General features: G+C 44.0%; 2 protein-coding genes across 4 annotated transcripts in view; one reads left to right on the forward strand and one right to left on the reverse strand.

Moving 5' to 3' along the window:
- Nucleotides 1-10,604, forward strand: part of LOC119375001 (probable aminopeptidase NPEPL1) — a 32,290-nt gene extending 21,686 nt beyond the window's left edge. For all 3 annotated transcript variants that reach the window (XM_037645208.2, XM_037645216.2, XM_037645201.2), the window contains exons 11-12: nt 2,422-2,532; nt 10,205-10,604. In XM_037645208.2, the coding sequence (XP_037501136.1) occupies nt 2,422-2,532; nt 10,205-10,354 (261 nt within the window). In that variant the 3' untranslated portion in view covers nt 10,355-10,604. The remainder of the gene's footprint in view (nt 1-2,421; nt 2,533-10,204) is intronic.
- A 3,339-nt stretch (nt 10,605-13,943) lies between these two features.
- The window catches only part of LOC119375031 (coactosin-like protein), a 45,517-nt gene continuing 31,518 nt past the window's right edge, over nt 13,944-27,942 (reverse strand). Inside the window, exons 3-4 of the mRNA XM_037645234.2 lie at nt 21,527-21,684; nt 13,944-14,060 (exon numbers count right to left, since the gene is read on the reverse strand). Coding sequence (XP_037501162.1) covers nt 13,953-14,060; nt 21,527-21,684 — 266 coding nt within the window. The 3' untranslated portion in view covers nt 13,944-13,952. The remainder of the gene's footprint in view (nt 14,061-21,526; nt 21,685-27,942) is intronic.

A 27,942-nucleotide genomic window follows, 5' to 3' on the forward strand; every position in this document is an offset into this window, starting at 1 on the left:
ACGGTTGCTGCACTGTGACATGCATTAAAAAAATTAATTTAAGATGTATACTATGACAGCTTTTCAGGGGATTGAAGGTTTTTCAATTCTAGCGTCACTTCAGTTTTCTCTGTATCTTTTAACAAATTTGTTTTGTTCATCACATTTGCATTCAAACCTGCATATATGGCATAATTCGATATAAAAATTTTAAAGAATTTATTGTGCTTTTGGCGCACAAGTTGGCTTCATGGCACTGCTTCACAATAATTCAAGGAAGGGGGGGATCTTTTTTCCTTAACCTAGTTTTTATTTTTCCACAGTTTGTAGTTGGGGGTTCGGCTTATATGTAGGGGCGGGTTGTACGCGAGAAAATATGGTATTGATGTAAACAGTGCATCTAAAGAAATATGTCTTTTACTTCCTAAATACATGCACTGCGGGCACATATCGGCGCGGAACATAGTCTCCGACCGTCTTGTGTTTTTTCGCGAAGCGAAAGGCAACAGAGCACAATGGGAACCCTGGGAGAACGTACGTGATGGCAAGGAACCAGGCGACGATGAGGAACCATGGGAGAAAGCACGTGATGGCAAATGGTAGTTTCTAGAGCTGTGCGAATAGCAAAATTTTGGGTGCGAAGCAAATTCGAATATTGAAGTGTGAGTGCGATTCGAATAGAATATTTTTCGATTATTTCTCGAATACTTCTAGAATATGTTTCGAATACTTCGAAACGAAATTGCAGAAAAAAAAGTTGGAGAGGATTCCTAAGCATATTCTTATGAGATAGCAACATAAAAGTGTTTCTTTTCGCTAGGTTGATGAAGCCCTGGTGGGATGGTGTTTCATAGTTGTCTTATCAAGAATGAAGCAATGTAGAGGCCAAATTGTATTTATGTACATGATTTGGTGCAACCAAAGTGTTGCCGACAACACTCTACACGTGATAGGGAAAGATGCCATTTCCTCAGCCTCTCCGCCTCTTTCAATTTCTGTGGAAGCCCAACTGATGTGGCGGACAAGGGTGTGCTCCCTTCAAGTCCGGTGTTCCAAATCTGCCTCGTAGACGTCGATATATAAGAGCATCTGAAATTTTGGATGCTAAAAAGCTCCGGTGTCCAATTTTTTCGACTTCCTGCCCAAATTTCAGTACAAAACAGCATTAATTGAGCCCCCACCTCTGTCATATCTTTCATCTCCATGTTGGAACCAGCGTTTTCTTGATACATTCGCGACCGTAGCGGAGCTTGAAAGGCAGCTTTGCCGCAATACGGAGGTGTGATGAGGTGAAGCATATTGAAAATCTAGGGACCACTTCCAATCGGACGTTGAATGTCTCTTGGCTAAGTTCGACCGTAACGGAGCTTGAAAGGCAGCTTTGCCGCAATACGAGCGTGTAATGGGGTGAAGCATATTGAAAATCTGAAGGGGTCACTTTTAATCGGACGTTGACTGTATTTGTCTTTGGGAAGTATGAATTGTTCGAATAGTAAAATTCCAGTGTGAATCGAATTGAATAGCAAACATTATTCGAAAAATATTCGAAATTTCGAATATTCGCACACTTGAGCTTGAACTTTATTTCGGTTCTATACATAGTACAGATAACAGGAACGCAGACAAAAAGCCACTTCACAGCTTGGCTAGGTCTGTGTCCCTTTTTGGCAACACGCAGCAAACATGCAAAAAAAGAAGAAAAAAATCGATACATTGCATGAACAGGTGCATGCACAGAGAGAAAAAAAAAACTATGCATAAAAACATGAGCAAAAATTTTATGACATGAATCCAAAGTGACGTATTTCTTGCAGCTTTCAGAAAAATGAAAAACTAAACAGTAAAATAGAGATAATTTAATAGCACTTGTATCCTAAACATCGCTATAATCAAGATTCAAAGTTTGAAAAACCACCACCATGCACTTTCAACAAACAACGCATGTCCATCAAAAGAAACACAAGTAAAGCAGACAAATGAGAGAATGAATGAAAGGTACATAGACATTCTTAGAGGGAGTAAGAATGGCAATTAATAAAGAGAGTTAAGTAAACATGGCAAGGCATGATGCAGCATTTGGTTTCCATAATTTGTTCGAGAGTGGGGAACATACCAGGTTTCTGTAGTAGTTTTTATTTGCTTTGCACGGTGCCCTCCGAATTGCACTGCTTGTGCTCCTGATGCATGCGGGAACGTCCTCTTCCATGAGGAAAACCCAACATGTGAGGGAAAGCCCTCTTGGGGCATTTCTTGCTACCCGATGTTCGATGTATGAAGTGTTCCGGCTATTTTCGTTTGATGTAGCTGTAGATTTTCCTGTGTATTGACGATAAAGTATTGCAGTGTTCGAAAATAGTTCGATAGGTTTGACTTTGTATAGCAGTCACCTACAGAATGCTGAAAGCTCTTGTAGCTTCATAAAGTGCTCTTTTTTTCTCACAGGACCGTAACAATGCTCAGCCATCCTGTGCTGGTTTGTTCATTTGTTCTCATCTGGGCTTCGAATTTCCTGGTGTGTGGATGCATGTAGACATGGCTTATCCAGTTCACTGTGTAAGTATTCTTAAATTATTTGTTGTGATTCTGTTTGTTATAGAGCAACAAACTTATGCTAGAAACAAAAAAACCAAGAAATGAAGGATGAAAGTACAGTGGAACCATAAAAAATTAAGGCAGAACACCATGTGCCGATGATTCCAGGTAATCCACTTTTTTACCGGATAGGAATATTGAAGGTTTATTGACACAGTTTCCTTTAGCTATTGTTGCAGCCTCAATGATAGTTCTGGTGCCATTGTGAGGGTGAGTAGCAAGAACTTGTGTTTTCTCAAACAGAGGCTGGCAACCACATTCTGAACAATGAGAGGCCAAAGAAGCGCCCCTACCCTTGTTTTTTACTTTTTGACTGTGTTCATGTAACATTACGTTTAGGCACCTGCCTCCTTGACCAACGTATCTATGTCCACGGGACAAAGGTATGCTGTAAACAACACCTATTGCGTACTCAACAATCTTCTTATGGTGCAGAATTTTGCAGTGGCCCTAGGGTCTTTCTACAGGACTCGTTCGAACACATAACTGAGATTGCTTATTCAGTGCGGAAAAAACAACAGACACACCTGCTCTTTTCCCTATCATAAGTTAATGATGGCACCAGGATTATTATTGAGGCTGCAACAATAGCTAAAGGAAGCTCTGTCAGTAAACCTTGAGTATTCCTATCCAATAAAGAACTGGCTTACCTGGATTCATTGCCACGTGGTGTTCTGCCTTCATTTTTTCAGGTTTTGCTGTAATTCTTTACTTCTTAGTTTTTTGGCTTCTTGCATAAGCTTGCTGTTCTTACCTTGAGTGTAAGCTATATATTTGTTTGTTGTTCTAGACCATTGGTTTTCTTCTCTACATCACATCTCGTTGCTCATAAGACATTTTCTAAACTTTGGTGCTGATATGTGCTGTGGGGCATCGACTTGTTTATTGGACGTAAGACAATATTGAAATCAATGCACACAGTCTGGTATGTTACATTATTGTGCAAAGTTACTGTTCATGTGCAACAGTGTGGGCTTTTTCTATATTTTTGTAATTTTGGCAACCAACAGAACATGCACAGAATTCATGATTTATAGTGATTGATCTTTCTTGTTCTTCGCCTTTCATCCTTGGCTTTGTTGGGACCATTCCCATCTGGATTGGCCACACAGCATGATGAGTGGTGGGAAAGGAATGGTAAAATAGTGCTATTTAAAGAAATATGCTTTCTGTTATGTGTTTCATGACAAGTGTTACTGTCAGTGATGCTCTGCTCATTTAATTGAAAGCACCTTATGGCGTCTAGGTGTACTTAAAGGCCGTTGTATGAATGACAAGTGCATTGCATTCTAAAGCATGGAGTAAGGCAACAGTAATGCTGGTGATGAACCGAGGTTGGGCGAACAAATTGCAAAGGGATGGCCATAAATGCACTCTTCGAATGACACTCAATTCGTAAGCTGCATGAGTTGAGTCGCAAAGTTGAACCAATCAGTGGTGCAGGAGTAGGACGTCCGAATACTACAACGATGGCTATTTTACATATCCGTGGCTCTGAAAGCAGATGTCGATTGCAGCACCAGTGGGACATCTCGGTGTGGTGATGGGCATGTTGCTCTTGCCAGTGTGGACATCTGTTGCCTTGAGTTGTTCCTCAGTGGTCAGTCATGGTTGGTTGTGTCACCTCTGTCGGTCGCCGGTGGAAATGTTGCCAATGCAGACAAGAGCACTGACTCTCCAGTCAGAAAGCCACATTATTACACTGCATAAATATTTGGCCTTCTTCTGTATCTATTTTAACCTGAACGTTTTCAGCAAACATACTTTTCTAACCATTGTTTCGCTAGCTTTTGTTGGTAGTTCACTAAATTGTCAATGAATCATGCGTGATAGACTTAGTATATACCGATTTTCAATAGTGTTTGATTCCCATACACAAGTTTTGAGAAGCGTACTATGGGAAGGGTGATATGCCTTATGGTGATGAGACAGTGTAAGAATTAAAAGTTAATTTTTTATTATAAGACTTTATTTGCAACATTATGTGGGTACAGTGATCTAAGTAACAAAAAAATTGATAAGCATGAGTCCGTGTTGCCATCACTGAATGTTGTGTGGTCATGATGATGCAGTGATCGCAGTTGAAAGATGCTTGAGAGGTGCAGGTGAGGGCTCCTCTGCTGCCTTCTATGCCCCCCCCCCCCCCCTCTGCCCTCCCTCTCTGCTCCGATTTTCATTGCAGTGATGGAGAAAAGAAATGCAAATAAGAAAAAAAAACCTAAAGCAAAGAATAGTCAGGCAGTAGGATGACGCATGGTCTTGACTTCTTCACGCTCCTTGCATAATGTACATACTCTCACATCTGTGTGGGGATTGCCACTTTATTTTTAATTTGCTTTTATGGTCCGTTTTTCAATGACACTGAATACTTCAAAAATGTTTTTCGATTTACACAGAAAATGCTTAAGCCAAATTATATAATGATGTATCAAATACAAATTACATGACATGAAAAGAATATGTTAATGAGCACTAACAGACAATAATGCCAAGGAAAGTATAGGGGATGTTTTTAGTAGTAAATGTAAGGTAAATGTGAAGAAAGAAAAGTGGACGAAAAGATGGCTTGCCGCGGGCAGGGACCGAACCTGCGACCTTTCGAATAACGCGTCCGATGCTCTACCAACTGAGCTACCGCGGCGGCCATCCCCCCGTCCACTTTATAGGGTATATATGTACATTTAAACGTGGGAGCGTCAGTCAGCGCCGCCAGTAGCCATGACGGCGAGTGTGGAACACTCTTTTTTGCCTGTTGGCGTCACGTAGCACGTGAACTTATTACGAGCTGGCAGCTGACCAATAATCCCTCGCATACCACCTGAAAGCATCAAGTCTGCCAGAACGAGACCCTTGCTATAAATGAAGGAAAGAAGTGTTAATTTCTAAGGGCTCGTTTTCTTTGTTATACACAATGTTAATGAGCACTAACAGACAATAATGCCAAGGAAAGTATAGGGGATGTTTTTAGTAGTAAATGTAAGGTAAATGTGAAGAAAGAAAAGTGGACGAAAAGATGGCTTGCCGCGGGCAGGGACCGAACCTGCGACCTTTCGAATAACGCGTCCGATGCTCTACCAACTGAGCTACCGCGGCGGCCATCCCCCCGTCCACTTTATAGGGTATATATGTACATTTAAACGTGGGAGCGTCAGTCAGCGCCGCCAGTAGCCATGACGGCGAGTGTGGAACACTCTTTTTTGCCTGTTGGCGTCACGTAGCACGTGAACTTATTACGAGCTGGCAGCTGACCAATAATCCCTCGCATACCACCTGAAAGCATCAAGTCTGCCAGAACGAGACCCTTGCTATAAATGAAGGAAAGAAGTGTTAATTTCTAAGGGCTCGTTTTCTTTGTTATACACAATGTTAATGAGCACTAACAGACAATAATGCCAAGGAAAGTATAGGGGATGTTTTTAGTAGTAAATGTAAGGTAAATGTGAAGAAAGAAAAGTGGACGAAAAGATGGCTTGCCGCGGGCAGGGACCGAACCTGCGACCTTTCGAATAACGCGTCCGATGCTCTACCAACTGAGCTACCGCGGCGGCCATCCCCCCGTCCACTTTATAGGGTATATATGTACATTTAAACGTGGGAGCGTCAGTCAGCGCCGCCAGTAGCCATGACGGCGAGTGTGGAACACTCTTTTTTGCCTGTTGGCGTCACGTAGCACGTGAACTTATTACGAGCTGGCAGCTGACCAATAATCCCTCGCATACCACCTGAAAGCATCAAGTCTGCCAGAACGAGACCCTTGCTATAAATGAAGGAAAGAAGTGTTAATTTCTAAGGGCTCGTTTTCTTTGTTATACACAATGTTAATGAGCACTAACAGACAATAATGCCAAGGAAAGTATAGGGGATGTTTTTAGTAGTAAATGTAAGGTAAATGTGAAGAAAGAAAAGTGGACGAAGTTCACGTGCTACGTGACGCCAACAGGCAAAAAAGAGTGTTCCACACTCGCCGTCATGGCTACTGGCGGCGCTGACTGACGCTCCCACGTTTAAATGTACATATATACCCTATAAAGTGGACGGGGGGATGGCCGCCGCGGTAGCTCAGTTGGTAGAGCATCGGACGCGTTATTCGAAAGGTCGCAGGTTCGGTCCCTGCCCGCGGCAAGCCATCTTTTCGTCCACTTTTCTTTCTTCACATTTACCTTACATTTACTACTAAAAACATCCCCTATACTTTCCTTGGCATTATTGTCTGTTAGTGCTCATTAACATTGTGTATAACAAAGAAAACGAGCCCTTAGAAATTAACACTTCTTTCCTTCATTTATAGCAAGGGTCTCGTTCTGGCAGACTTGATGCTTTCAGGTGGTATGCGAGGGATTATTGGTCAGCTGCCAGCTCGTAATAAGTTCACGTGCTACGTGACGCCAACAGGCAAAAAAGAGTGTTCCACACTCGCCGTCATGGCTACTGGCGGCGCTGACTGACGCTCCCACGTTTAAATGTACATATACCCTATAAAGTGGACGGGGGGATGGCCGCCGCGGTAGCTCAGTTGGTAGAGCATCGGACGCGTTATTCGAAAGGTCGCAGGTTCGGTCCCTGCCCGCGGCAAGCCATCTTTTCGTCCACTTTTCTTTCTTCACATTTACCTTACATTTACTACTAAAAACATCCCCTATACTTTCCTTGGCATTATTGTCTGTTAGTGCTCATTAACATTGTGTATAACAAAGAAAACGAGCCCTTAGAAATTAACACTTCTTTCCTTCATTTATAGCAAGGGTCTCGTTCTGGCAGACTTGATGCTTTCAGGTGGTATGCGAGGGATTATTGGTCAGCTGCCAGCTCGTAATAAGTTCACGTGCTACGTGACGCCAACAGGCAAAAAAGAGTGTTCCACACTCGCCGTCATGGCTACTGGCGGCGCTGACTGACGCTCCCACGTTTAAATGTACATATATACCCTATAAAGTGGACGGGGGGATGGCCGCCGCGGTAGCTCAGTTGGTAGAGCATCGGACGCGTTATTCGAAAGGTCGCAGGTTCGGTCCCTGCCCGCGGCAAGCCATCTTTTCGTCCACTTTTCTTTCTTCACATTTACCTTACATTTACTACTAAAAACATCCCCTATACTTTCCTTGGCATTATTGTCTGTTAGTGCTCATTAACATTGTGTATAACAAAGAAAACGAGCCCTTAGAAATTAACACTTCTTTCCTTCATTTATAGCAAGGGTCTCGTTCTGGCAGACTTGATGCTTTCAGGTGGTATGCGAGGGATTATTGGTCAGCTGCCAGCTCGTAATAAGTTCACGTGCTACGTGACGCCAACAGGCAAAAAAGAGTGTTCCACACTCGCCGTCATGGCTACTGGCGGCGCTGACTGACGCTCCCACGTTTAAATGTACATATATACCCTATAAAGTGGACGGGGGGATGGCCGCCGCGGTAGCTCAGTTGGTAGAGCATCGGACGCGTTATTCGAAAGGTCGCAGGTTCGGTCCCTGCCCGCGGCAAGCCATCTTTTCGTCCACTTTTCTTTCTTCACATTTACCTTACATTTACTACTAAAAACATCCCCTATACTTTCCTTGGCATTATTGTCTGTTAGTGCTCATTAACATTGTGTATAACAAAGAAAACGAGCCCTTAGAAATTAACACTTCTTTCCTTCATTTATAGCAAGGGTCTCGTTCTGGCAGACTTGATGCTTTCAGGTGGTATGCGAGGGATTATTGGTCAGCTGCCAGCTCGTAATAAGTTCACGTGCTACGTGACGCCAACAGGCAAAAAAGAGTGTTCCACACTCGCCGTCATGGCTACTGGCGGCGCTGACTGACGCTCCCACGTTTAAATGTACATATATACCCTATAAAGTGGACGGGGGGATGGCCGCCGCGGTAGCTCAGTTGGTAGAGCATCGGACGCGTTATTCGAAAGGTCGCAGGTTCGGTCCCTGCCCGCGGCAAGCCATCTTTTCGTCCACTTTTCTTTCTTCACATTTACCTTACATTTACTACTAAAAACATCCCCTATACTTTCCTTGGCATTATTGTCTGTTAGTGCTCATTAACATTGTGTATAACAAAGAAAACGAGCCCTTAGAAATTAACACTTCTTTCCTTCATTTATAGCAAGGGTCTCGTTCTGGCAGACTTGATGCTTTCAGGTGGTATGCGAGGGATTATTGGTCAGCTGCCAGCTCGTAATAAGTTCACGTGCTACGTGACGCCAACAGGCAAAAAAGAGTGTTCCACACTCGCCGTCATGGCTACTGGCGGCGCTGACTGACGCTCCCACGTTTAAATGTACATATATACCCTATAAAGTGGACGGGGGGATGGCCGCCGCGGTAGCTCAGTTGGTAGAGCATCGGACGCGTTATTCGAAAGGTCGCAGGTTCGGTCCCTGCCCGCGGCAAGCCATCTTTTCGTCCACTTTTCTTTCTTCACATTTACCTTACATTTACTACTAAAAACATCCCCTATACTTTCCTTGGCATTATTGTCTGTTAGTGCTCATTAACATTGTGTATAACAAAGAAAACGAGCCCTTAGAAATTAACACTTCTTTCCTTCATTTATAGCAAGGGTCTCGTTCTGGCAGACTTGATGCTTTCAGGTGGTATGCGAGGGATTATTGGTCAGCTGCCAGCTCGTAATAAGTTCACGTGCTACGTGACGCCAACAGGCAAAAAAGAGTGTTCCACACTCGCCGTCATGGCTACTGGCGGCGCTGACTGACGCTCCCACGTTTAAATGTACATATATACCCTATAAAGTGGACGGGGGGATGGCCGCCGCGGTAGCTCAGTTGGTAGAGCATCGGACGCGTTATTCGAAAGGTCGCAGGTTCGGTCCCTGCCCGCGGCAAGCCATCTTTTCGTCCACTTTTCTTTCTTCACATTTACCTTACATTTACTACTAAAAACATCCCCTATACTTTCCTTGGCATTATTGTCTGTTAGTGCTCATTAACATTGTGTATAACAAAGAAAACGAGCCCTTAGAAATTAACACTTCTTTCCTTCATGAAAAGAATATGTAATTTATGTTTTTTTTCCACTTTGGAGCTGCGCTTGTGTGACAGAATAAGAGCAACCAAGCTATAGTGCACCCTCTGTCCCCCTTGCCATTTTATTTCAATGTGAGAACTTGCGCAGACCTATCTTCCTGAACAATATCAACGTTTCTCACATGAGTTTTATGACATTTTCTACAAAAGTGCAGCTCTTACTGAAACTTTTTACTGTGATGGATCGTGAAAATGTGGCTTTAATAGTGGATGACTATGTGCCACGTATTCGAAATTCTTGCAGAAGTTTTTGGTTTGAGATTTGGATGAGCTTGCTTGGGAGTCCACCTACTGGGGTTGCTCAGTAGCCATGGCTATTGCCGAACATGAGGTTTGTGGCCAGTGAGAGCCACATGTGTGAAATGCCTTAGAATTCAGGGCTTTGAAAAGCCTCATATTGTTACTAGTCTGGAGTCCTCCGCCATGACATGATTCATAGACTAGATTGAGCCACGAGACTTTCATCGATTAGTATTATTGCTCTGGATACCTTACATATAGGGTTAAAATTAACAAGTGTCACTCACAGTAGGTATAGTATGTGTTGCTCTTTGTGATTTGTGATTTATCTGAATAGCTTTGGTTTTCTTTAATTTCAGGGTGAAAGGGCAACTGGATATGGAGTTGCACTCCTTTTGACATTGTTTGGGCACTGTTCAAAGAATCCACTTCTGAAAGAGCTTTCGTCTTGGTGCAGTGCCAATGCAGATGATGTAGAAAGGGCCACGAAGAAAATTCGATTGGTCTAGTGTAATTTTTTTGGTGAGGTTTTATTGCTAGGTCAACTCAAGTGTGTTTTTCTTTATATTTCAAGAAAGTTTTCTGTGTGATGTGCTGCTGCTTTTTTTTTAAACAAAGGAATTTTAATGCCTCAAGTTGCTTCTACCCATGAAATGGTGTAGAAGCTGTGATGTTCGACGTCTGACATGTGGTTGTATGCTTACAGTGCGTGTGTGTGGCTGTGGCAAGAGTTATGATTAAACAATTTTGCACATGTGGCTGTTGTGGAACTAAAGGTTCATTTGCTTGTCCTGGCTTCCTCTTACGGTTAATGTGCAACGTTACAAAATTCTTTTCATGTTCATCAAACTTCTAGATGTTTATTCATCATGCCGTACAAAATCTTGCTCCATGTACAGCTTCTGAACAGATCTTAGTGCAGCCTTTATCAGCACTGTGGAAACATTGCTAGTATAAAGTAACACGATCAAGGTAACTGAAAAGGTCAGGTCGTGTCTGGTTGGCTCCCTAAGGCTTCAGTTTCAAGGTAATCTGTAGTGGATTCAAGAGCAAGACTAGGTGAAATTGCAAAATAACTGGAAACGCCCAAATCTAGCAAATATCTACTAATTGAGCCATTTAATGCCACAGGGTGTTTAATGTGTAGCATTATTTGGCACGCAAGAAATCCCTCCGTCCAGAATGTGGGCTGATCCCAAAGATAGTGCAACATTGGATTGACCACTACATAGGTAAAGCAGGCTTCCCACCTCAAGCGAGCATGTTCCATGGCGGAGGTACAGCAGGCTTGCTGCAGTGCAATACTGGGCTGACCCGATGCTCGGTATTCACCTCTCTTTCAATAGAGGTCGAAAGTGCAGCTCAAGCCCATTGCATGTGCACTTCGACAGCGGCCAGCAGTTCTGGTGCGATAATAATTAAAAAAATTGCCGTGTTTTACTTTAGCACCTATAGAACATTTACATGAGGAAACTGGAAGTAGACGAGGGAAAAAGAAGGCTTTATGTGCATAGGGGAATGTGAGCTACAATAGTAGGTTAGTGTATATAATACATGTACATTGTATATACCATACATATATGCCAAACAGTTCTTCCCACAACCGGTGTACAAAACACAAACAGCAGCAGAAGCAAGCCACATGAATATAATGGTGTGCATATCTTGGTCCTAGTTAATTTTATGAGTTCATTTGCTCCCAGGTATAGCTCTGATGCTGAAAGTTTCATCCGATGGAATGTGGTGCAGTTTTTGCAATTTCAGCTTGTAAAAAAAGTAGGGTGAACCCAGCCAAGAACGAACAGGTGGAGCTGGTCACCATTTTCAATTGTGATAAAATTTACTTTAGGTGCAGGTTTCGGACCCTGAGCAATGATTCTCAAGTGAAAAAAAATTTTGTTTGCCTAAAAAAATGCGAATTTCAGCCTCTGAAAACACTTCCACCAATTTTGCAATTTCATAACATTGAGTGCACTTAGTGAAAGAATGGTACACTTCTTGATATTTTTTTCCAACAAAGCAATAGAAGTGCGACATGAGTGGTAGCTGTGGTAGAAATTTTGCTAAAGTAATCTGAAGCATTGTAAATGGCCCGAAGTGCCTGTAATTTAAGAGTATATTGCTGTAGTTAAAAACTGAGGGTAGTAAAATTATGTGGATATCAACTTGCATTTGCGCTTTCTTTTGAGCCAGTGCTTGGCTTTGTTGAGCGCCGTTAACCTTCAAAATTGCACTGAAACATATATGTGCACTAGTATAAAGTCGAAATGTGAAAACAGTTTAAAAAAAAAGCGATTTAAATATATTTTTTTTCGATCACTCTGATTAAAGCAAAGGACATTGTCTACGATTCTGTGTATGTGTATATAACATGAAAAGGTTAGTTTGGTAGTTTGAGTCATCTCGCCCAGGCCCCACTGGGTTTCCTGCATGACCACGTAACCTCGTCGTGCGGCCTGTTCATTCTGGACAGTGGTACGTATGCGCCTATGCATAGCCTTTTTTAGTATTTTCCTTGCCTATTTCTACGTAGCAATACAGCAACAAAGTCGGTTGGCCGATGACAAACGACATTTGCAAAGGAAAAGCTTTCTTAATTCGGCCCCTGGAGTTTTTCCTCAGTGAAACCCAGCATGTGCAGCAACGACAGATTCAAATCTAACTCAGAAATATGACTGTGAAGTCGTGTCGTCGAAGGTGGGCTCGGACACTTATTCTGGTAATGATTTGGCACGATGTACGAGTTGATGGTGAATGTCCGAAGGAGACAAACGAACGTTGAGCACCAGGAGAAACGCACGGGCGGCGATAGCTGCAATGACGTCAGGGACGCGTACCTTCGGCAGGCAATCGCTGGGTCGAACCGGCCTTGACAAAGTGCAGGCGAGGCAGAAGCCAAGCCTCAATGACAGCTGTCCGGTCAGCAGAAATATGCGCGGCAAAAGCCTCGGCGTCGGTAGGGGCAAGTGGCGGTGTTCGAGTTCACCAGCGTAACGGATGGGGGTCAGTGTCTCTTCCTGTGCATTGTGCGAGGGGTGTGTAGGAGGCTGCTTGCCCAAGGAGGTGGGTTTTTTGGGGGTTTCTAAAAAAATAGGTGCGCCATAAGTTGCCAATTTTCCGTATTAGCAACAGCCCTAGAGTTAATAATTAAAAAGTTAACGCGTTTTTGTTAAATGTTCATTTCAATGGAACTTCAAGTGCGGCGAAGTATTTCCGCCTCGACGTAGAATTCGTGTGCGAAAGCGACAAGTGCCTGATGATTTCCATAGCATTTTTATTAAAAATTTGTAGTCTTAAAAAAAAAAGCAATAGCATAAAACACCCTGTGTGTGTGTGTGCATATATATATATATATATATATATATATATATATATATATATATATATATATATATATATATATATATATATATAGTACGTAGTGTCCTAATGTTCGATTGAATGTATAATATGCTTTAACGGCGCTCAATTATCAAGTAATTCTTGACCAGTATGAAGCGCACCTTCATACTTTTTTTTTAAATTTTTGTTCCTTTCGTTTGCATAGACTTCCTACGTGCACGATCTCTGGTGCACGTGCACAGCGATAGGATAGCACTCCGAGTTGGATCGCTTTGTTTAAACAGCTTGATGAGGAAAGATGCCGAGGCCGCGAAAAGCCGAATACACAGAACAGCGCCTTGATTCGCCTTGATTCGCCTTCATTCCCTGTTGTTGCTTTCATGCATGTACGAGCGGAAGCTATAATTTTCAGATTCCATTTTTTTTTTTTTGAATTCAGTATGCAAGTGAGCATTGCGGATTCCTTTCTTTTCAGTTCGCAGTATGTGAGCCGAACATTGTACGGGATTGCTGGAAGCGTTTTCCCTCGTCGGCGGAAAGGAAAGCAAAAAAAAGAAATTGTAGGTGCTACTTTATTCTGTTTATTTCTTCTCCCGGTAAACGTTCCTGCGGTGCCTCTTTCCGATGGAAGAGCAGTTTTTCTGGATGTTCTTTCCTCAGTTTTTTTTCCTGTTGAGAGCTGTGAAAGTGGGGAGGAGCAGCCGGCCTTCTTGAGACGGTTTTCTTCTTGACAACTTGGAGAAAACGGTGCTGGGCGGGCGTCGTCTACGACGCCGTGCCGTAGTCAGTTCCTCCGGCCTTGCTCACTGTGTTTTTGATGTGATCCTCGGTGAGCTCTCCGGGGTCCTCGACCTGGAGTTCCACGGCAAAGTTCTGGAATGAGAACATGAGAGGCGAAAAGGGTCACTGAGTGAGTGGCAGCACACTGGCGCTGTATGTGGTGCGAATAAAGAGGGCTCAACAGAGGCACCCTACAGGGTAACCGCAATAATTTAAAAAAATGTTAAAGAAACAAAGAAAAACATAGAGAGAGAGAGAAAGAGACTGAAGATACAGAAACATCTCCGGCTTCTTCCCCGAAAGTCTTATGCGTGCCTTCTTGCGCTCTTTAGATGAATTCCGTAAAACGAACCAACTCGCCCGACGAAATCGTTGATCCTACGGAATTCGTTAATAGTAGTAAACATAATTTACGACGTTTCATCGATAGGCGATTCACATGCACAGACGTTGATACTTAGCGCTTTCGGAAAAGGGATCTTGAAGTAGTTACTAAGTTAAGGTTAGTAATTAATCAACTGTCACGTATATTTATTCACATGAGCCTATAGTAAGGCGCTGCTTTACTAAGTCGTTCAGGTTAAGTGAAGCAAGTAGGCCGGCAAGCTAACTGATTACACAAATATGCACGTTTCGACTCGCAGACCGACGTACGCGTAGATATATGTCCATATACTATACGAGAATGGTTTAACTAGCTTGGCCAAGTTACTTGAAGTAGCATACATCGCCAAGCTAATTGTAGAAGCGAGAATGGACTTTGCAAGAACTTGAGGCATCTGCAAAGCGCTCGTACAACGTGTTAATGTTAATGTACAACTAGCGTAAGCATTCTTTGGCAATATCCCGGCAAAATCTTGTGTGTAACGCGAAACCTACAGTGCCTCGTATCTGCACATAAATGCGTCATATCGGAGTTAATGCATTCATTCGTTGTAATAGTGTAAATGTAGGTGATTGGTATCTTTAGAATGGATAAGAAACAATTTATACAAAAATTAAATGAAAATTAAAAATAATAGAGAAGACCGTTCTCGTCAGGCCGCCTTGAAAGCTTGCTTTTCCGCATTAAGTGTGTATGTGCAGAGAAGCCAGCTGTGGGGCTCCTGAGTATTAAAATGTTTGGTGGTGAGCCCATTTGGGATCTTAGAGTGGGTCAACTTGAAAAACTTTTGGGTGGACAACCTTGAAAATTGGAAGTGCCCCAGCTAAAATTAAGAAGTGGCCCAAGGGAAATTTAGGGGTTGCTAACTTCAAGTTTGATGTAGGGCCAACCTAAAATTTGGAGGTGGCCCAACTAGAATATAGCGGTGGGCCAAATGGAAAATTCGGGGGTGGGCCAAAATACACGTAATTAGCAACGTGACCTGTTTTAGTAATCAATGTTACAAATATTCTGCCATCATTTCATGAATGCTTGTGTCATCGGTCCACCGAAGCGAGCCACAAGGCTGCCGTAGAAGTTTCAATGTAACGTAATTTTATTTCTTCCTGCTCCGTTTTTTTACCGAAGAAAGTAATTAAGTCTGATCCACCAAAACTAAGTCACTGTATTCAAACAATTGTCGGTGTGGCTTCCCTGTAATTTGCGTGTACAATGCGCATGTCCCAATGCCTATGCCGTAATTAGGTACAGAGGCTCCGGATGTTGAGGTTCTCGAGCTTCAGGAAACAGCTATTTGTCTAGGGCCCGCTCTTTGTGTTATTTGAACTCTGTATCACGAAGAAGAATAAATTTGTGCTGTGTGTGCTAACGAATGTGCATGTAACAGCTGCCGGGTGCGTAATCATTAACCCTGTACAAAAGATATTAGCAGGCCGGATACGTACGTATCTATCTCACAGGAAAACGCATCTATCTCTCGCAGGAAAGCCTCTTCGCATGACTGAAATGCCGGCTGGAATTCGCTTTCGAATGCTTCACTTAACGAAAAAATTGAGCTGGGGAGGCCAGGAATAGAGATCAGCATATTATACGACCATTCGCGCTTTATGTTCCGTGCTCGTTTGGAGCGCGCGAACTGCCAATAAGTCACGTGCTCTGGCGGCACCTTATAGTCTTGTTCGCAGAGTTATTACTCTCGCTTGTCCTAGGCTCTCTTACAGGAGAAGCAACGCATATTAATGTCCTGATAAATTAGTGGTCTAATACGAAAACAAATTATTTGGCACACGCACGCACGCACGCACGCACGCACGCACGCACACACACACACACACACACACACACACACACACACACACACACACACACACACACACACACACACACACACACACACACACACACACACACACACACACACACACACACACACACACACACACACACACACACACACACACACACACACACACACACACACACACACACACACACACACACACACACACACACACACACACACACACACACACACATAACGCAAAACATGGAACCCAAAAAGCAAGCCCACTCGCAAATATAAACAGTTCGTATATAGAGATGCGGAAGTATTAGTCGCCGTTCGTATGCCGACCGTAACATTGGTTATGCTTAGAGTCACTGTATATGCTACCTTTAGGTAGCAGAGTTACGCATAGGTCCGGCTAGCAACCACAGCTATGCGGTGAAGTCGCACTTCATTTTTGCAGGCGACATGCCTACCGTGTCGCCGATTAACCTGTCTGGCGTGTCGAAGACCGGCGATAAACATTGGCTGTCGATGGCTAGTGTTAATTCAGTTCGCTGCAGCGGCGGCGTCGAGAAATAAAAAAATTGGCCCAAGCAGCAGCTTCTCCGCAATTCATGGTTGCTAGCGGCGTTGGAAGACAGATGCGCAACTCTGCTACCTAAAGGTAGCATATACAGTAACTCTAGTTATGCTATGCAGCGCCTGCCATCTGCAGGGAGACTAGAACTCTACATCATGTAGAACTTTCAACGCGGATTCAGCAGCTAGAACTGCGCTTCTGTGATCGGTGATTTTTATTGTTACTATTTGCTCAGCAGCCCGTACGAAGTAGTAGAATTTAAATTCTTCACTACAAGCTCCCCATATCAACAATCAACGCGCAGTTGCTTTCTAGTAATCGTAATTTAATTAATCCCCCAGACTTTATCCTGACATTGCTAAAAAACAGTATGCGAAAGAAGCCGAACCGATGCTTTCATTTGGAATATTACCGACAGTGACTGCGGAATAACAGTGACCAAACTATATGGCAGTGATTAAATAAAACTAAAGAGAGGAACACGATGAGCGCTCACGGTGGCGTCGTATCGTCCATAGTCTTTTTGAATAAATGCATTGATAGTTGAGGGTCGATGTCAGCTTTATTGAGCTCGAAGCATTTGCAGTTTTCTTATCGACAGTCTACTATAAAGTTAAGATGCTTCACGGCTGGAGACAGCGCTTCAGAATCGGGAAGCTCTCCTTTTCTCGAGTTGTCAAAAACTAACGAAAATGATAGAATGTGTGCCAGCAGATGTCTGCGTCTACTCCGAATATATATTATTTCCCAGACAGCTTGTCTGCAGCAGTCATATTACGCAGCATGCCTCAATCGATCTCCCGCCAAGGGAACGGTGACACGACTCATCCGCCAGCAGGTTTTGTCACCCAGCGCCGACAGCCGTCGTCCGGCGAACGCCGCGTCTCGGTGCCTGACGCTAACGAAATGTGCAGGTTTTTCACGATGAGTTGCTTTGAGTAGACGTCTTTTAACGACGAGGGGCGCCGAGGGGCCTTCTGGCTGGGAACACGTCACGTTCATCACCGCGTGCCACTTGAATAGATTAGTGCACCGAGAGAATCCTCGCAGCACCAACTTCTGGCAGTGCGCCGAAACCATCTCACAGGGTGTTTCTTTTTTAAATAAAGCTACGTTAGATGAATGATTCACTCCCTTAACCACCCAATTCACTCACACTGCCAAGGATCCTTCGCACGGTAGCCACACGCTCCTAAAGAAAGATGTAAAAAATTGGTAACCTCCATGTCAACGTTGCCACGTTGCGCCAACGTTTTGCTACTATATAGATACATTATAAGCACTGCCATTACTACTCAGAGTGTAAGGGTTAGTAAAAGTTACTACTTGCGTACGTGACGGGTTAGTAAGCTTTACCACCTCTGCTGGCCGTAGTATGTATTGCCGTAATTGAGACAATCTTATGAAAAATTTAGGCAAAATGTGACTTTTTTGATTATGTTGCAATAACAGTCTTGTGTTTCATCATGGCACGCGCATATGCAAGTAGTAACGTATAAGAATCTGGGTCCAAAATATCGGTTATAACTTAAATGTCTAAGTTCATGGCTGTTCACCGCTACTGCGTGTGTTACTCCACAGCTACGTCGGTTCGTCAGCGTGCGTCTCGACCTTGAGCACTCCTTTTTTTTTTTTGTTTGGAACGCGCGGCTTACTCTGAGTGTGATCGCGAGCAAGCGCGCGGGCACGTCGCGACATCCCACGGTGGCCGCGGTAACTATGCAGCTCACGATGCTCAAATCAGCCAATGGCCGTGGACTTTGTGCTTATGGCGCGATCATTTGGGTTTATGGCATCATTTGTAGAGAGAAGAGCGAGCAAGTTCTAGCTGACTTTGAGAATTAATTGTAAATTCTAGGCCGCGTGCTGCGCTATAATGTCTGGGGGCCCCTGCAACACTTTTTCAGCACGGTCAGAAAACGCTGCCGATCGGTAGTCGAGGTTTTTGAGAACATGTGAGCCAAACATGTGTAAACATTGTTATGGGAATATGAAAGTGGGGCATCTGTTTACCAAGGTAATCACATGCACTACGGCGTTTTTCATAGCCTCAGTCGCTCTGGGAGCTTAAACACGGTTACGCCAGAAATCGCACCGTTCCACTTTTTTTGCGTAGATGGAGTAGTTGTGTTTTGCGTGTTTGCGTAGATGGAGTAGTTGTGTGCCTATGGTGGCCTTATTAGGCATCTAGATTACACTGCCGTTTAAAGAGTAGCTTATGGCTCGAGGTAACGTCACCACTGACGTTCGCGCACAGAAGTCAGTTTTATCTAAACGAAGTGCATGGTACGGTGCGATTATGTGCATATCATACGTAGCGTTCGTCAGCGTATTCCTTTGGGTTTGAGCAACGCTTGAATATTGCTCGCCGAGTTATAGGGGTAGGTATCTAACGTTTATTAAATTTTTATGTAAGTGGATAGCCAACACTGCTACCTCAATTGATGTTTCCCCGACGTGACACCTGCATAGGGTCTCTTTTCAACGCAGTTTCAAGATCTGTCGGGGCACTGTGGTGGAATACCTGACTGCCACACAGAATGCGTAGGTTCGACTCCTGCTCGGAACCTGAATTTTATTCTTTGCATACGTCGGAATTTTTCACTCGCGGACAACGCCGCCGACATCGACATCGGCTTTTCTGCAGCACGGGCAAATTTATAATGTCTGTTCTCACTAGTTCCTAGGTTTATACATGCTGTGAATCACCCGAGGCACATACCCGCATACATTGGGGCGTGGTATGCGGCCTCGGGTGACTGGGGGAAAGGGTTTCATGACGTACACGAAAGGTTTTTCATGTTATCCACATTTTGACCTGGCAGTCGTGTTCACCATACACTCATACCCTCCTGTGCCAATTTTGTATATACAAAGTTAAGGAGGCGGCCACGAGAGCAGCCAGACGTAGGTGGCTAGATATATAGATAGATAGAAACCGTCAAAGTGCCTATGGTTCGCTAAGAAATGCTTCGCATTTAAAAACGAGACAAGATTACATAGAGAGCACGAGACGTACTGGCAATTACCGAGCCCAAACGGTGCCCGCGTTTACTCTGAGAAACGCAATTACGCGTCATTTGCAATGTGTTGACACTAGACACCGTATTGTGTCTAATTAGGACTGCTTTGTTTACTCAAATTCCACGTGACAAGCGTTTTCAGGTCTATCGCTTCATTAAACGAGAGCTCTTACAGCGCGTTTTAAATGAAGTCTATACGTTTTCAGTGTCCTGTATTGCGGTCCACGCAGCCTCGATCAACGCCGGACCCTTCCGCAAAACACGTGCGAAGTGGCTCATAAAAATTGCAGGCCAGCGTATTCTTCAAGCGTGTATCACCTCGCGTGATAATACGCCGTCGGGATAAGAACGCCGGACTCACAGGCGCATTACGTTCTTTGTGTCTATATAGCTACGGTTTAACAATGGAGCTCCGCATAGAAAGTCACGACTAACTTGCAATGGTCACGATCTCTTTTCCTGTTACCCGCTACTCCGAACAGGCCTCGAGTCATAAGTTTTAAGCCACGTGTTCCTTCTAATTAAAGCGAAGATTTCTCGGCGTCACTCCTGCCCTTTGGTGAACGTTTATTCTAACCGCGGTTGACAGCGCACGCGCACGCTTGCTTTGAAGCGCCGCGCCCCCAACCTGCGGAAATTGTACCACTAGGTATTTCCTATTGTTGATTACGAACATGATTCCCCAGCAATTTAACCTGCTGCTGTGACCATTAGGCCGCGGACTCGTATCCAAGGAAGGGAGAAATAAAACGCCCTTACGAGTTTTGTAGTAGGTGCTAACGCCAAAGGAATGACGTGCCTAACCTTAATAATATGTGGCAGACAATTAACTAATTAGCTAATTGCATAGATGCGGGCATATATTGTGGCCTTAGTAGCCGGGCGAACAAGGTGTTATGCGCAAATAAATTATGCAGAGATCATGCAGTGTAGGAAATGGTGTAATGCTGACCATTCTTAAGGTGGGAATATCGAAAATCGATTTGCTATGCAATCTTTTTCATATTTGGTGTATTCACGATAGACATTGCAAACAAACAGAGGGGTTTCACTTTCATTTGCACTCGTACGGCGTGACAAAAACACCATCCCATTTGTGTTGTCTGTTACTTTTCTCTTGTGTCCGTGTCGGTATGCTCAATTTTTCCTTTTACCCTTTCAGCTCGAAGTGCGAAAATTCCGTAATTATTACGCGGTGGTCCTGCGCTCCCTCCTGTCAGTCTCCTTATATAAAGATAAAACAAGAGAACACCTCGTTGTAACGAATTTTACGCTACCGATGCGAGGTAAAAAGCGCGAATACGACGACGGACTAGAGAGAGACACGCACACAGGGCGCCTTCCTCTTGTCCGTCGTCGTCTTCGCGCCTTTTACCGCGGATCATGCAATACCAACACGCCCAGCTGTGCACCCTAACATCGTATACACCGCTGCTGTGAGCTTTGGCGTAAACAAACTTGGCTATTAGGAACGCGTTCGAAGTTTGAAACTCATGAACGTCTTCGCCTAGACGTAAAATTAGAAAAAAAAAAAAATCAGCCCAGCTGATTTAAGTGCTCGGGAAAAGGAGGTCGCTTGCGCAAACTTTGCGATGGACGCTGTTTACTCGCAAATGGATCCAGATAACTGGAAGAAAAAAAATAAAAGTGGCGAGACATTGACCAGGAGCTTGTGATCGTATTGCTTTCTCCTTCTGTCGTTCGTGTCCTCTGACGTCGTTCCTAAGCAATGACGCGCCAAACCAACAAGTCCAACAGCAAGTTCTGAAGCTTCTGACTCACCTTAATTATTTCCTTGACGGCCGCCTTGTCACTGCTGATGCGGGCTCGCTGCAGCACTCCGACTGTCTCTGAAAGCCACGTTATGAAGACAAACTTGGACCGTTTGCTCATCTCGTCGCCGGCCTGGATTCGGAGGTAGATGAAGGCTCTCTCGTGTTCTGCGATCGACATGCGAGCGCTGCGCGTTAGCCAACGCTGGTCGCCACGCATCTCTCTGACGTAAAATTAAGCGATTTCTATTACCCACCGAAAGAGTATCCGTATCCCCCTGCCAGCCTTCCGCACTGAGCGGTACTCCTGCCCGTCGCAATCAGCGTTAAGAAGAAAATATGACCTCCATTATGTTGAATCTCGTCCCTGATGTGGCGGGGAAACTACTGGGAGTGATTACCAGTGTGGCGATATATAGTGGGAACTGCGCATATTTAATTCACCGGCGATCGAGAAAGATAAATGACCTGATTCGTGGACAACATATCGCATCTCACAACATTGATCATCCTCATACGCTGTCAAACGAGCGCCGAGTGAACCATAAGTAGTACTTGCTACAGCCGAGCACTGATAAATGCATTTACATGGAAATTCTGGCACCACCGAATGTTTAGAGAGCTGACATTTCTGGCGACGAGTGTTTTAGATATATTATTCATCGCTCCATAAAGTTTGCACCAAAATCCTGCTTCTTCACTGTCTCGCATTAACGACCGTGTGCTCGCGGCACTAGGCTGTATATACAGGCTTCCGCGAAGCAGGTACAAAGCGGCGCGTTTCGTTGCATCGCTTGCAGTGATCTGCATAGTGGCTGCTGCCAGTAAAATGAGCAGAAAATTTCGAATGTCGAACTCAGTGGGCGCTTAAATGAAAGTCCGGCGAATTTCGTACACGTGTTACGCATTTGTTTCTTTTGTGGAGACATTTTAGTGTTCACTTTTTTTCCCTTGTAGTGGTGCACAATTCTTCTATTCGTGCAGAAGTTGCCTGTTTCGACAGTTCAATAGACGCCATGCCATAGGGTGGCAGGTCTTTCTTTCTTCTTATTTGTTTGTTTGTCTCAGCAGTCGTGCGACGGTGAACGATCAGTAACGCTTTTGTTTGGGCCAGATGGTGCGTTCTCGAACACTTAGGAGGGCAGCGTGAAAATACACGGACAAAGACACGTAGTAGACAGTAGGACGGGCGTAAACCTCGTGCGCCCGCCCTGTGTACTACCTTTTCTTTGTTCGAGTCTCTTCGCGCTGCCCTATATATATTAAGTGTTTGCAAGAGATCTCCTTTCTGACCCATTTATTTAGAGAATACTTTCAACGGGAAGGATCTAATCGCAATTAGGATGGGTCTCGTGTTCCAGTAAGACCACACAACACTTCTGCAACACATTTATCTGGATATACTGAGTGACACAAAGACGAATGTGAACGAAAGAAGGGGAATTTTAAGGGCTCGTTTTTCTTTATTAGGTACACCAATGAGAACTAGCAGACAATCAAGCCAAGGAAAGTATAGGGGATGTTATTTGTAGTAATTGGGATATAAATGCGAAGAAATTAAGGTGGACGAAAAGATAACTTGCCGTCGGCAGGGACCGAACCTGCAACCTTCGAATAACGAGTCCGATACTCTACCAATTGAGCTACGGTGGCGGTCATCCTCCCTAGAGTCACTAGAAAAATTTCAGAGTATCGCATCTGTTTTCCGCGCGCCGCCGCCGACGCGATTGGCTTACTCGCATCACGTGACCTCTCGCCGCCATATCCCTTCCAAGCGCTTTGGGTGCAGGCGCGTTGAATGCAGAGCGCAGCCGGAAATACTTCTAGGGACCAGTACCACGGTCCCTAGAAGTATTTCGTCGCTTTTTTAAACGCATCATGCAGATGCCAGAGAGTAGCTCACCAGTAACCGAACGTTTCTGGTGAGCTACTCCGGGAATTTCGTATATTTTTGCATTCCGTCTGGGAAACATTAACGTCAAAGAGCGTCGTTGTACGTGGCTGCATAGTCGGCCGCGGAATGAATTCGCCCCCCTCGAAGAACACTCCTTTCTGCAGTGAACTACATAAACTTTGCTGGAAAAGCTCTCATGCAACAGGATACTTCACCTTTTCGGTTCGCTATGTTCAGCGATATTGGAAACTACATACTACATACCTTTCTATTTGCTCGGCTGTTTATATCTCGATCTGTTGAACAGATTGTGCATGCATTTCGAGTTTTAAGCGTGTCACGCACGAGAGCGAAATCGAATACTTATTAAAATAATAACTGTTTACTGTATACTTTGAAGGCAATTGTCGCATGATCATTTGCCACTGCGCAAAACTGAAGCGTGGAACTCTGTTGATAAGCTTGGTATAAGGCAATGTTATTAAGCGTATTTTATTATTTTTTTCAAAAAATATTGTTGCTAATGCTGCATTGCGCCGAGCGTACCCTTACAATACTGTTGAGTGGGCGAGAAATTGTCACAGCAAAAAAAAAAAAAAAAAAAAAAAAAAAAAATTGGCCCATCTTCCCACGCATTGAGGGCATCTATTTCATGCGAGCCCTAGATCTACATACATACTGTGTTGCAGTAGCATGCGCGTTGAAAATTTTCGGCATGTGCTATTTCTGATCAAAATAACATAAATCACTGCGCCGAGGAAGTTTTAACAAGAGTGCATTACGAAAAAAAAAAAGTTGAAATTAAAAGCAGTGCAGAAACCGAACCCTAGCTGTTTACGCGCTGGCAACGCAAAAAAAAAAAAAAACTTTGTCGGAACACAGCAAAATATTTGCAAATGCACTGTAACGTTGGGAATATTAAGGAGACAAAAAATAGGAAATGAAACAACTGAGTAGTGACGTCAATCATTTTGATGGCCTATTTTCTACGTATCTGTTAAGAAATGACAACGTATTCGTAAAATAAGATGCACCTTACCTACCGCACGCCGATTCGCCCGTGCGCTCGGCTGCTGGCGTTCCGAACCGAGACAAATACTTCACGCACAACTTCCACTTACCGTACACACACCACTTCTATTACAGATAACACCCAGCTGAACAGCAAGCATGGTGCGCAAGTAAGGTATGCATCAGCGATCAGTCGAAGGACGCATTGCTGAACGTTCTCGATGTTCGATAATGTTCTCGAATGCGCTATGAAGTGAACCTGAACACCGACTGCAAAGCTAGCGCAAACAGTCAACATTCACCAAGTGTCGAAGTAAAGGGCATCTCGTACGGTCATTACGCTAATGCAACTATGTCTACAGCTCCGGACCTTGCGAATACACCCGGCCGTGAAACGAAAAGAGACCGATGAAGCCACGAAGAGAGTTCGCGAGCACATGGCAACATTCGCCGCACGTTTCATTAGCTCCACCGCTTACCGCGCAGTCGATTCATGACTGTCGATGACTCGAAATCACTTCTGATATCCTTTTGAAGAAACACACACACACACATATTGCAGTTACGCAGAGCGTAACACGGCATCGAGGCGAAAAGATCGGTCACTTCTCAACACACGTTACCAACGCGCCGGATGGTCCGGAAGGGATATGGCCGCCGCCACCCAATGTTGCCCGCGTGCAGCCTACCTTTGCGGTACTCCGAAATTTTCCAGTGACTCTAATCCTCCCGTCTACTTAATCTGGTATATCTGAGCATTTAAACCTGGAGTGTTAATCAGCGTCGCCCGTGGCCATGACGGCGAGTGTAGAACACTCTTTCTCTGCCTGCTGGCGTCACTTAGCACGTGATTGTTATTTCTGTGTCTAATAAAGAAAAACAAGCTCTTAAAATTCCCCCTCTTTCGTTCATTAATAGCTAGGGTCTCGTTCTGGTAGACTTCACGCCTTCAGGTAGTATGCGAGGGATTATTGGTCAGCTGCCAGCTCGTAAAAAGATCACGTGCTAAGTGACGCCAGCAGGCTCTCGCTTCAGAACAGATACTCGGCTCTAATCGAGGAAACTGACCTTAGCGTTGACGCAGTGAATGATAATCTGACGAGCATCATTAAGGAGTAGGCAGTGGAAGTCATAGGTAAAGTCGTTAGACAGGACACTGGCAAGCTCTCCCAGGAGACGAAAAAACTCATTAAGAAACGTCAAAGCGTGAATGCCCCAAACACAACCGACAAAATAGGACTGGCAGAGCTTTCGAAGTTAATCAATAGGCGTAAGGTAGCCGACATAAGAAGGTATAACATGGAGAGAATTGAGCATCCTCTAAAGAACGAACGAAGCCTCAAGGTGGCAAAGAAAAAATTGGGCATAGGCAAAAACCAGATGTATACACTAAGGGACAAGGAAGGCAACGCCACTACCAATATGGATAGGATAGTTGAAGTAGCGGAGGAGTTTTACAGAGATACGTACAGTAGCCGGGACAACCAGGACGACAATGTAAGAAGTAGTAGTAGCCCAGAGGAAGCGGATATCATACCGGTAACGATAGGGGAAGTAAGGAAAGCCTTGAAGGGAATGCAAAGAGGCAAAGCCGCTGGTGAGGATCAGGTAGCATCAGATCATTTGAAAGACGGTGGGCAGTTTGTGTTAGAAAAACTGGCCACCCTGTATACGAAGTGTCTCTTGCCTGTTATTTGAGGGAGACAAAGAAAAACAGGTAAAGGTTAACCAGACACACGCTAGTGCGCTACTTTGTACTGAGGGAAATATATGAAGGTGTGAAAAAAGGGAGAAGCAATTGGGTGGAGGGGGGCATTATCTGTGCTCATACGTCGATTGAATATGCTGATATCATTAATCGAAATGAGTTCGCAACTTCTGTAGATGAGGGAGCAACATCGGCACTCGAACTCACAACCCGAGGGCCGATACAAAGAAATTTGTGGATTAGGAAGACACAATGTCGCCTTGAATGTGAATTCTGTGGCTTTAACTTTAAGGGGAAAAAGAAAGAACTAGTAGGGAGGGAGGGGTGTATTAAATTTTGAAAATGTGGTTAGTAGCTGCGTTAAAAAAAAGCCTCGTTACCATGTTGTTGCGAGATTTCGCTGTAGCACAGTCAGCTTGACGGAAGAGCATACGCGCAGGTACACCCCCTCCCACCCACACCCATATATATATATATATATATATATATATATATATATATATATATATATATATATATATATATATATATATATATATATATATATATATATATATCAAAGTTTGTAAGTTTGTTTGGTTTCTTCTTCGCTGAAGACGTTGAAGAGGCGACTCGGGTTCGTTCCTATTTCCGCCCCCCCCCCGTACATTTTCTTCCTGCCCTTAAAACCTGAGCTCATCCAACCGTCACTCTTTCAAACAACACTTTTTGTTGCATTTAACATGTGCTGACATCGAGGTTCAAGTTTATTATGCTACTGCATACAGCGCTTATGAGTGATGGCGGGGTAAAAATACAAAAAATAACCTGTTTCAGTAAGCCTTCCTGAAAGGGAGATGTTATTCAGAGTGACCAGTGAGCGAAGGCACCCTGAAATTTTCTTTGGCTCACGTTTTCTCTAAATGCGTAATATAAACACACACAAACATTGAAAAAAAATGACATTATACGAGATAGTTTTGAATAGCCAGGGTTTTGATATCTCTGCATTAAGCAATGTATCAGGCTCTCATGCGATCACGGGAGCTGAGAGTGTCGGTGTGTGTCTATTCTTTTTGTCCATGTAAAGTTGAGCTGTTTTCCCGCCATACGTTTAGTACTGCGCGAGCTTATTTTGGGGCTAAATGAAAGGCGTGCTCGAGGTTTACTTGTTTAATATTAAAAAAAGGAAATTGAACTTTCGAACTTTAGTTTTACTGCGCAATGTAATACGGAGTTATTAGGTTTCATTAATGGATTTCACATTTTAGCCCGTAACCCCCAAAAAAAGTTCTGGTTAAAGAAAAAGGTCATTGTATTTGTGGGAGCATTTATTTTAAGTCAAGGCTTACAATAGCAGAAAAAAAAATTCTGGGGTTTCGCGTGCATTTTGATGGCGTGCGTGATGACGCACGCTGTAGTATGGGTCTCCGGGATAACTTGGACCACCTGGACTTCTTCAACGTGCACCTAAATTTAAATACATGAACGTTCTTTCATTTCGGCCCCATCGAAATGTTGCAGCCGGGAATAGAACTCGCGTCCACGAGCTCAGCATCGCAACGCCAGTCAATAGGTCACCGCCTGCGGACGAATCTCGCGCACTGTAATCCCGGTTTTTATGCACGGAGCAAAGGCAGGCGCCGAGTCTGACGTCACGCCACAAGTCGGTGGTGCGCTGTCTTCGTAACTGTCGTTTCACAGCGAAGTGAAGTTGTCCGCGAGAATTGCAGAATATGTGGCCATATCTTCGTAATTTTTCGGTCGTTCAAGCCATAGATAAAGACGAAAAAATATGCAAATGAATTATTTTCTGCGACATGCGTGGCAATTT

The sequence above is a fragment of the Rhipicephalus sanguineus genome, chromosome 1 (assembly GCF_013339695.2).
Source record: "Rhipicephalus sanguineus isolate Rsan-2018 chromosome 1, BIME_Rsan_1.4, whole genome shotgun sequence".
Taxonomy (NCBI): domain Eukaryota; kingdom Metazoa; phylum Arthropoda; class Arachnida; order Ixodida; family Ixodidae; genus Rhipicephalus; species Rhipicephalus sanguineus.